At 57.6% G+C, this 10,746-nt stretch overlaps 1 protein-coding gene across 1 annotated transcript in view; it reads right to left on the reverse strand.

Moving 5' to 3' along the window:
• CROCC (ciliary rootlet coiled-coil, rootletin) overlaps nucleotides 1–10,410 on the reverse strand; it is a 44,026-nt gene extending 33,616 nt beyond the window's left edge. The window contains exons 1-8 of the mRNA XM_012662602.1: nucleotides 10,286–10,410; nucleotides 9,620–9,743; nucleotides 8,091–8,245; nucleotides 3,215–3,400; nucleotides 3,035–3,118; nucleotides 2,897–2,958; nucleotides 2,635–2,800; nucleotides 1,979–2,085 (exon numbers count right to left, since the gene is read on the reverse strand). Of these exons, the coding sequence (XP_012518056.1) occupies nucleotides 1,979–2,085; nucleotides 2,635–2,800; nucleotides 2,897–2,958; nucleotides 3,035–3,118; nucleotides 3,215–3,400; nucleotides 8,091–8,245; nucleotides 9,620–9,743; nucleotides 10,286–10,345 (944 nt within the window). The 5' untranslated portion in view covers nucleotides 10,346–10,410. The remainder of the gene's footprint in view (nucleotides 1–1,978; nucleotides 2,086–2,634; nucleotides 2,801–2,896; nucleotides 2,959–3,034; nucleotides 3,119–3,214; nucleotides 3,401–8,090; nucleotides 8,246–9,619; nucleotides 9,744–10,285) is intronic.
• Nucleotides 10,411–10,746: the final 336 nt, after the last annotated feature.

Below are 10,746 nucleotides of genomic sequence, written 5' to 3' on the forward strand. Positions count from 1 at the left end.
GTCTCAAAAAAAAAAAAAATACATATGTAATCTGTTTTATTTGCTTGTATAAAATAACCCTGGCTGGGTGTGGTGGCTCACGCCTGTAACCCTAACACTTTGGGAGGCCAAGGCTGGAAGATCACTTGAGGCCAGGAGCTCAAGACCAGCCTGGGCAACACAGAGAGACCCTGCCTCTACAAAAAATTTTTCAAAAGGTGTGGTAGTGTGCTCCCGCAGTCCCAGGTACTTGCGAGGCTGAGGCGGGAGGATCGTTTGAGCCCAGGCGTTTGAGGCTGCAGTGAGCTATGATGATGCCACTGTACTCTAGCCCGGGCAACAGAATGAGACCCTGTCTCAAGATAAAGTAAAATAACCCTGGAAGACCATTTAGGAAGCTCATAACGCTGCTTGCCTTCAAGGAGGGAAGGGGAATGTCAGGGGCCAGCAGTGGGAGGGAGACTTTTCACTGTATACTCTTTTGAAATGTGAACCTTGTAAATGTGTGACTTATCCAAAAGTAAAATATAAAAATTTTAAATGCCAATTAAAAATAAAATGTATTTTAAATCCATAATGTAGGTTAATAAACTCCATTTTTTGTTGAATGAACTGTAACACTGGGTATCCAACAGAAAGGAGGAGAAGTGCCTTGTTACAGAATTCTAGCTAACACACTAAGAAGTGACAGAACGAGATCACAGTTTTGCGACCTCTGATGAATGTTTGGATCTTGGCATTGAGCATCAGCACTGCCAATGTCATAAAAGAGAGACATCCAGGCCTAAGCCACCTCCTGATGGAAGAACACACTTCACTTACAGACTCTTGCCAAAAAATAACCCCCAAAACAAAACAGAACCTGAATCTGATCTAGCTGAACTGGATACAACACCCAATTCACAGAAAATATAGGGGACAGAGGAACATGTTAAGTGACACCACAGGGATGTAACCAGCAAAATCCAGACTATGGAAATCTCTAAGGACAGCCCAGTTTCCTGAACAAATTAAGTTAAAAGAGACTTAAAAAATAAAGCAACCAATCACATTTTGTGAATGCCTATGGATCTGGGTTCAAACAAATTGAAAAGACAAAAAGAGAATCAAGACTATCTGTGACATTTATGAGTGAACTGGAAAAGCTGAACACTATTTGATAATATTAAGAAAAGATACTAAGACGGACACATTGGTCTCCTGCCTCGGGGCTCTTGTGACAGCCTGGCCTGCTCCGCTGCCACTCTGACCACAGCGAGCCGCTGCTCAAAGCTCAGGCAGGACTCAGCTGCCCTGCTGAGGTGGGCTCTCCTTCCCTGCACTGGCTCGTCGCTCCAACCCCCCTGGCTGCCACGTGCTCCCACCTCCCAGCCTGTGCTCACCCCGTCCCTCTGCCTGGGGTGCCCGCTGCTCGGCCAGTTTCCACCCTACCATGGATTTTCAATCCATGCAAATTCCGCCTCGTCCACGAAGAATTTTTCTGACCTCCCCATCCCTCCCCTCCTTCTAAGCATCCAGGACATTCCCTCTGTCCCACCCTCATGTCACTGACCCCTCACTTCCTCAGTCTAGAATTTTGGGGGGCTATATGTGTTTTCATTAAAGAGGTTACAAGGTCCTTGGTAGCAGAAGCCGAATGGTCTAGTGGATTCAAAGCAGGAGCTTCAAACCCTGATTCAGCCACTTGTGTACGACTCAGGAAGGTCACTCTACCTCTCTGAGCCTCAGTGTCCTCATCTGCAAATGGGGATTCTTACAGTTCCTACCTCACAGGGACGCTGCAAATATTAGTTGAAATGAAATGTACAAAGAGCCTAGCTCAGAATAAACATCTAGCAAATGTCGGCTGCCTGACTGTGGTAATATTAATAGTTAATTGTGACAAGTTGCCTCTGCATCTCCTCAGGGCCTGGGACACAGTAGGTGTGCTGAGTTGTCCTGAAGTTCATCTGAGTTGAGTCGAGTCTCCCCAGCACCCCCTCCCCCAGCCAGGCCTCACCTCTCGGTGGACACCTTCACCTCGCTGACCAGCCGGCGGACTCCCACCACCTGCCTCCAGAGGAGGAGCAGGCGACTGTGCTCGTTGCTGTAGTAGGCATTGAAGGACTGGAGCAGACATGCCAAGCGGAGGGCCAGGGTGAGTGCCGATACGCCCCCTCCCCCAGATCCCCCAGCTCGACCACCCGGGAGGCACTGCTGCCCAGGGAATGTGTCTTCCCAGCTGGCTCTGGGCCTGTGCAGAGCTGTGTCACAGCAGCCACACGTGAGCTCTCAAGCCCAGCGGCTCCCTCTTGCACAGGGAACCGGGTTTCGAGGCTTCCACTGGCCGCGAGAGGTGGCGCAGAAGGGCAGAAAGTGCAGGGGACCTAGGTCTGCATCCCAGCTGCCAGTCGCATGACTGTGGGCAGGTTTCTTAACCTTTCTTTAACATGAGGAGAATGAGGGCAGCTACCACATGGGGTTATTATGAGGAATAAAAGAAAATGCACGCCAGGTGCTAATAAAGGCCAGCAATTATGACGATGACTATTCACCTCTGCTGACTTGTTCACTTGGCCCACGCCCCCTCTCCCTCTCTGGACTCCCAAGTCCACCCCGCTCTGCAGGGGCCCTTCCCCTTGGGTCAGGCTGGCCTCCCAGCACCCCCGTGCCCACCTCCTCCTCGCGCCTCCATGCTGCCTCCCGCTGCTCCAGCTCCTTGCGGCTGCGTGTCCAGTCGCTGGTCACCTTCCGTATGTCCTCGCTCAGAGCTTGGTTGGCCGAGCCTGCCTCATCCAGCTGTTCTCGGAGCATAGCGTTCACCTGGGCAAGGCTGGCGCTCCTGGGCAGGGCACAGGAACCAGTGGGCACTTGCCCAGGGAGGGCCACCCTGCCAGCCCTGCAGGCTCCCAGCTGCACCCTCCCTCTGCACTCTTACCTCTGCTGCTCCTCCTCCAGGCGGATGAGGGTGCTCTCCAGGTCTTGGTTGTGCTCTGTGTCCTGGGCAGGTAAGGGAGGAGTGTCAGGCTGGGCAGGGGGAGGGGAGGGCCTGCCCCGGCCCCACCCTGGCACCCACCCTCAGCCGTTGCTGCTCCAGCTCTGTGGATCTCTCCAGCACCTGTTGCTCCAGCTCCGTGCACCTCTTCTTATACTGGAGAATCTGGGGATAGGCAGAGAGTGGATGGTTTGCCCCAGGGGGTGGGGGCAGGGCAAAGTGAGCACAAGGGAGGGCAAGAGCGGAGTGGGTGGCCCTGACCTTGGCCTGCAGCCGTTGCACTAGCTGGGCCTGCCGCTGCTGGCCCTCCTGGTAGGCCTGCAGCTTGCGCCGGTAGGAGGCCTGCTCCTCCTGCAGCTGCCTCCGCAGCTCCACGCTCTGCCGTACCAGCCCCCTGGGCTCCTGCGTCTCCAGCTCCCCAGACTCCAGCCGCACAGCCTGCTCCAGCTGCAGGGAAGGGCCCTGGGTGAGAGTCCTAGGCCTCCCGGGAAGGCAGGCACAGGCCTCTCCAGGGGGCGCCAGGCTGGGCCCAGACCCATAATGCTTTGCAAGCTTACAGCCTGGCACCAGGGGGAGCAAGCACATGTGGGCAAGCCCAGGATGCAGTGCACGTGTGCACCAATAGGCCAATGCAGCCGTGCAGGCACATATAGACCAGGCATGCACGGACACACAGATGAGGTGTACATGGACACATGCAGGTGGGCCCACAAACTGCACGCAAAACACAAAGCTGCACCTTGGTGCCCGTGTGCCTCTCCTCCAGAACACAGAGTCCTGCTGTGGTTTATGATTATTACATTCAAGCCCATGTCTCCCCACCCCCATCCCAATGTGACCTCAGGAAAGCCTGGATTTTTCTTCCCCATTGTATCTTAGTACCTAGAACAGTGGCCATGGTAAAGCTTGGCTCATGCTCAGTAAATATTTGTTGAGATCCTGAATTAATAGCATGAGCAGTGGGAATACATTCAAAGCAGAGGCATCAATACACATATGCATATATGCATACCTGAGCTTACAGACATGCACACACATAATGCACGTGGGCAGTCTCAAACACCCCCAGGTGACACAGACGAACCCCCACATACACGGTACCAAGATCTATAAGAAGTGCACACAAATGCTGCCTCGTACAGCGTCTGCCCATTGACTCCTTCTCTGTCCCCACCTCCCCCGTACCTCTCTGGGAGCCCCTGCCACCGCCATCTTCCTCCACCCCGCGGCATCTAGCAGCCCCGTTGTCCTCAGACCCCTGTGGGCACAGGCAGGACATCTGCCTGGCTCTGGCTGCCCCCACTAGCCATGGAACCGTCTGAACCCCTTAGTGTACCTGCTGGTCCCAGGTGCCCCTCAGCCACCTCCAGCTGTTGGGGGGAAGGGAGGTGAGGGAGGAGCAGGGCAATGAGAGAGCACACAGCAGGCCGGGAGACACCCAACAGGGACGCCAGCCCCTCACTCACTGTCCACCTCCCCAGCACCTGGCCTGCTACAGCCCACGCAGGGCAGTCACACGCCCCCCACACACACCCCCACGCAGGGCCACACCAGTCACGGGCAGCTATTCTCACCCATGCTGATCTCGGGTCCAGGCTGGGTCAGTGGCAGGGACAGCACCCTCCAGGCCTGCATCCACCCAGTATGCCCAAGAGATGCTCTGCGAGCCACCCACAAAGCCAAGGACAACTGCATCTCTAGCCACCCCATCCCCAGGGACACATGCCCTCTGGAGTGCCACGAGTTGGGGGGCTCACTGTGGCTGCCTGGGGGCTCCCCCTTGAGTCTGAGGATGTGGAGGGAGGTGGAAGCAGGGGGTTTCTGCCTGGACGGTGGCTGCAGGCCAGCAAGTGTCTGCACGAAGCCCACTTAATGCCGTATGCGGTGGCAGCCCCGAGACGTGTGTGCTGTGTGTCAGTGCAGCTGCACCTCACTGGGTGCGAGTGGGGTATGTTCTGTCGTGTCTCCACGCGGGACCTCGTGCGTGTCCGTCATGCATGGGTGCTGGGTACATGCTGACAATTGGGTGTATCTGAGCCTTCACATGCACCTGCGTTAGGTGGCGTCTGTGGCTGCAGGTCTGTGCTGTGGTGCGGGTCTGTGTGTATCAGGCATGAGTCTATGTGTTTACAAAGCTGTGCGTAGCGGGGACGCGTGTGCTCTAAGTGGTCTGGAGAGTCTGCCTGGGCTCTGCGTGTCTCTGTGTGTGTCAGTGACCATATGGTTTGTGCATCTGTGCAGACCTCTGTGGGCTGACTGGGGGCTGTGTCGAGCTGTGTGCCTTTTCGGTGTGCGTCCACGGGAGCGAGACAGCGTGCTATGTTCTCTGCACGCGGGTATGTCGTGGTGGTGTGACTACTCATCTGGGTGACTATTCTGTGCACATCCTGTGAATCTGAGTGCATCTGTGTGGCATGTTTTGTGCATCTGTGTGTCTCTGCATGGGGCCCATGTGCGCGTTGCACATCTGTGTGAACCAGGTGCCGTTTGCCTCTGTGATCTAGAGGGGTGCAGACAGTCGCCAGGTGCTCCACGCCCTTCGTCAATGCTCAGAGCCGGCCCTCCCCACCACGCCTCACCCCTTTCCACAAACTTCACCCTGTACAAAACAGCCTTTCAATTTTACTTGCCATTCAAAAGGGAAGGAGGCTGCCACTAAGCCAGGGATGAAAGAAGTTTACCGTCTCCCCTGGCAACCGCTGCCCTATACCCGCCATTCAATTCACTCTGTCCAGGTTGCCATGGACACTGGGGGAGCCCAGGGGGTCTGTCCTCTGGAGCCAAGGGGGGTAGCCACTCCCTCCTTTCCATTCCCAGCTGTGCCTACACCTGCTTCACAGGGACAGGAAGAAAGGGGGGGCTCTCCACAGGGACCCTGGGGTCCTCTCTCTCTCCTGGGAAGTAGCTTCTGGGAGGCCCTGCCTCAGTTTCCTTAACAGGACACAGATCCTGACCCTCCCTCCACTCCCCACCCCAAGGGGGCCATGGGGTTTGAAGGATCAGAACAACCTCACTGGCTGCCCCCTACCCCCCATCCCCCAGCTCACTATGCCAGTTATGGCCACAGGGCAGATCTTCCCACCTGCATCTACAGGGACAAGGGGGCAGCAGGGAGAGACAATGTCACAAAATTACAGAACCCTGGACCAGGGGTCTCATCCCAGCTCCACCACTGACCTTGGGCCCATCACACTCCCTCTCTGGGCCTCAGTTTCCCCATCTGTAATAAGGTGACCTCCAGACTCTGAAGTTCTCTGTGGACCCACCCTCCAGATCAGGACCACTATGACGCCCATTGAACAGAGGAGAAAACAGAGGCTCAGAGAGGGGAATCAGCCTGCTGGGGGTGACACAGCCAGTTACGGCCAGAACCCAGGCATCCTGACTGCCAGCCCAGGGCTCTGTGTTGAAGTCTTGTTTCCTGTGCTGGGAAGAGAAGGACTTCCAGGTCATTCCCGTTCAATCCCTGCCTCCAGGTGGGGCCTCACTCAAACCATGTCGGACAGAGGACACCTGAAATGCCAGACTCCCTCTGTACGCTATTCAGGGGCTTCCCCAGACACATGAGGGAGCTTTCTAAACTAACCCAGGCCCCGGTGCTGCAGCCCCAGCCCCAGCCCCAGCCCCAGCAGCTATGTCCCAGCAGAGAAGGGACCTCCACCTCCCACCTCCTCTTTCCTTCCCCTGCCAGCCAGGAGGGCTTTGCGGGGGGCAGGCAGGGCTAGCTGCACTGCCAGGGGCCAAAAGAGAGGCCTGCACCAGGAGGGGGCTGGCTCAGAGCCCTGTTACCACCAACGCTGCAAGACTTGGGCCATCCTGCCCTGCATGCCCCCTGCAGACCCTGGGAAAACTAGCCCTGCACTGTGCTGAATGCTAGGGGCCACCGTGAGCCCCTACCCTGCTCCTCGGCAAGTCCCAACAAGTTGGGGGCTTGTCCAGGCGGGCGGATACCAGGACACGGGCACACCCCACAGTCACACACAGAAATGCACACCCCCTTCCCAACACAAGCATACAGGCCTCAGCCTGGACAGGCCCAGCTCAGGCTAACCCTAGCTCTGCTACTACCACGCAGGGGACCCTAGGCCAGCCCCTGCCCCTCTGGTCCCTTCCAGCTCTCTAGGGGCCAGCTGCCCCCCGAAGATCCTAGCCCAGTGTTTCTTCCCCAACACAGGAAACAAGACTTCAACACAGAGCCCTGGGCTAGGAGTTGGTACACCTGGGATCTGGCCTTAACTGGCTGTGTCACCCCGAGAAGGGAGCTTCTCCTCTCTGAGCTTTCATTTTCTCTTCTGTTAAATGGGCATCATAACGGTCCCAACCTTGGTGCATTAAATGTAAAGCACCCAGCACATGCCTGGCACACAGTAGGCACTCAATAAATGGTAGCTCCTAGTACGACTGTTAATACCCCCATGCCTCCCATTTGCACACAAACACTCTGTCCCCCATGCAACTCCCTTACCAACCTTCAGCCACCATCCACTCCCCAGGGGCACCTCCCACGAGCCTGAAGGCCCAGAGCAGACAATGCATCAAGATCACCCCGCGCCCGTGGCCCCTGCGCATGCCAACCTCCCGCCCCAGGCCCGGGACCCCCACAAGCCTGCAGCACAGGTCTGGGTGATGTGAATCCTGTCTGGACACAGAGGCAGGCCTGGCTTCTCCTTCCTTCCCTGCCTGGCCTCACCACAGTGGGGAGTGGCAGCAGACCTCACAGCTGCCCGAGACAGTCCGCAGAGCACCAAGGTGCCCAGCCAGCATGCCCTGGCATCCAGCCATGGCCTCAACCCCACGGCCCATGGCAACAGGAGCACAGGGAGATGTCAGAGACCCAGGGACCGGAAGGGCCTCCGGGGGTCTTGTTCTCTGGCCCCACACCCCAAACACGCCTGGTGCCAGGGACTTCATTCCGTTATCCCATTGATTCCTCACAACTCCACGTCCTATTACCATCCTGGCTCCAGAAAACAGCCTCAAAGAGGAGAGTGCTTTGCTCAGGGCCACTCAAGTCAGCAGGGCCACATCTGAACCTGGGCCAGCCTGACTCCAAGGCCCACCTTTTGCCCTGCGTACAGGCCTGGTCTGGACCTGGCAGCTGCGGCCCTGTACCCACCCAGCCCCGGGCAGCACCCACCCTCTCGCTGACGGCGTTGTACTTAATGGCGAGCTCATCGCGCTCGGCGCGGCTCTGGGCCAGCAGGTCCTCCACGCGGGACAGCTCCTGCTGCAGCAGCTGGTTCTCCTCCTGCAGTGACAGCAGCGATGCCATCTCCGTGGCTGGCAGCGAGGCTGGCAAGGGTCAGCGGGCACATGGTTGGCTTCTGCCCAGGTCCAATGGGACACCCTCCCCTACAGGTACCCAACTCATCACTCAGGGCAGGAAAGTCAGCCAGGTTCCTGGGGGACGCTGGGTGGGAGTGGGTGCAGCACCAGGCCTGCTGGCAGAACGGAGGAACAGGAAAGTAGGCAAATAGAGGCCCTAGAGCTGCGGTCCCCAACCCCCGGGCCACTGGCCTAGTAGTAGTCCACGGCCTGTGAGGAAAATGGCTGCGTATCACCGCCTGAGCTCTGCCCCTCCCTACCCCCCCACCTCCCTATTTATGGAAAAATTGTCTTCCATGAAACCAGTCCCTGGTGCCAAAACGGTTGGGGACCGTTGCCCTAGAGCTAGGCATAAAGTGGACGCAACCACAGCTAAAGTGCAAGAGCGAGGTGCAGGAGAGAGGCTCAGCCTAGGAGTCTAGGCCCTGAGCACTTGTTCCTTCCTTCTTCAATGACTAGTCTTCTCTGGGCCTCAGTTTTGTTCATCTGTAAAATGGGTGGAACAGTAACCAGACCCTGCCAGAAAAGCACAAAACCTTCCTTCAAGGCCAGGGCTCAAGACAGGCTGTGAGGAGGGGGAGAAAGAGAAAGGAGGGAAAGAAAGGCCAGGAGGAAAAGCAGGGCTGTCAACTCCTATGGGACGCTCTTTCACCGTGGGAGAACTGGACGCACATCACAGGCCTTAGCCAGCAGCAGCCCGCTAGGCTCTGCCAGCCTGGGTGAGGGCTCTCCAAGTATCTCTGTGTCTAGGGCCCCAATACCCAGCAGGTGAACAGGGACTATGGCTGAAGCACCAAAAACACCATTTAGTAGAGCAGCCAACACACCAGCTGCAACTGCCTGGGCCCTTCCCAGACCCTCAGACCACATGACGAGGTCGTACATGCCACCACCAGGAGGAGCAGGTCCACCAGCCTTCCTGACTGGGTGGGGAATGGACAATACCACCCTCTCAGAGTTCCGCAAAACCCTGGTCTGAGCTGAGCTGCCCTCTCCATGGAATCTCAGGTTCAGCTAGCTCACACCTTCTGTGGGAGGGAATACAGTGTTTGGGGTTCAAGTCTTTGCAGCAGGCTGCAGGCAAGCAGAGAGGGGATGCTCAGCCCTTCCCTTCTAGCTGCAGCACGTGGGGAATAGGTCTGAGCAAATTACAGTTCTGAGCCTCCATTTCCTAATCTGTAAAATGGGTCCCTCTGTCATAGGGTTATGCCTGCCTGGCAATGAGCATTCAAGAGATGAAAGCTATAATCATTGTCGCCATCATGCCTGCTGAGGAGGGGGTGTGAGAAGAGGTGAGATGCAGGCAGCGTCTGTGTAGGGGCAGAGGGTCGGGGGTGGTACCTGGGCTCTCAAGCTGGGAGAGGTTACGGGTGACAATCTCCCTGATGCGGGCAGGCAGGCTGGAGAGCCGGGGGTCCCGGGCCAGGTCCTGCTCGCCCAGTCCCAGGACGTTGCTCTCCAGTGTCTGTGGGGAAAGACAGAGGGTCTTCAGGACACCTGGGACCCCGGGCCCCAGAGCAAAAGAAGAAAAGGACCAAAGCCCAACAACACCAGACCAAGGAGACCAGCAGAAAACCACCAAAACCCCAAAATGAAAAAAAAAAAAAGAGTTAGAAAAGAAAAAAGCCCCATGGGAGGAGACTCTTGTGTGCCCCCTGCCCCTGCAAAGAGGCCCCCCACCCCCTGAGCCAGAGAAGAGAACCAAACCCTACGGCCAACTCACAACCCCCAGCAGCACAGCATAGAGTGTTGGGGGCTCCAACCCAGCTCCCACCCTAGGTGGGTGAGGATCCTGCTGTGCCCGAGGGGACCCCCTTTCCCCACCACGGGGCACTGGGATACGGGAGCCACAGCAGTTGCACCCTGTGTGTCCCTCTGCCCCCAGTCTTGCTGGGAGCTGCAAGCTGGGGTACCTGTGTACCCCACCACTGCCACACCTCTTTCCCCCTTGGCCCGCAAGATGCACCCACCTCTCACTGAGCCCACACTCCCCCATCCTGGACCTACCTGGACAACTGTCTCCAGTGCCAGCTGGGCCTCCTCTGACCCCGCCAGCCCCAAGCTCATGTGGGGGGAGGCTGTGAGCTACGCTCCAGCCCCCTTCTCCAGGGCCCCAGACCGGCTCAGTCAGCGCCCCCAAGGCCAGGCCGCTGTGCTGAGCACCAGGCAGATTAAGCTTAAATCCGGCGGTGCCCCCATGTGACCACGTGGTGGGCGGAGCGGGTGGGGCGCTGAGCGGGGAGGGGAGGGGAGGGGGAGGAGAGAAGAGGGAGGAGGAAGGATGAGGAAGGAGATGTGGGAGAGAAAAGGGGGGAGGAGAGAGAAAAGGGAAAGGATGGAGGAGGAAGGGAGGGGAGCACCTGGAGGTAGGGACCCCACACGGTCTCCCCTCCCCAGACTGCTGGGTCCTGGAGCCCTCCAAGCCCAGGGGGCGGGGTCAGCAGCCAGGAGGTGGGAAAGGCCAGAAT

Source organism: Propithecus coquereli, unplaced genomic scaffold (genome assembly GCF_000956105.1).
Source record: "Propithecus coquereli isolate 6110/MARCELLA unplaced genomic scaffold, Pcoq_1.0 Scaffold77, whole genome shotgun sequence".
Lineage (NCBI taxonomy): Eukaryota > Metazoa > Chordata > Mammalia > Primates > Indriidae > Propithecus > Propithecus coquereli.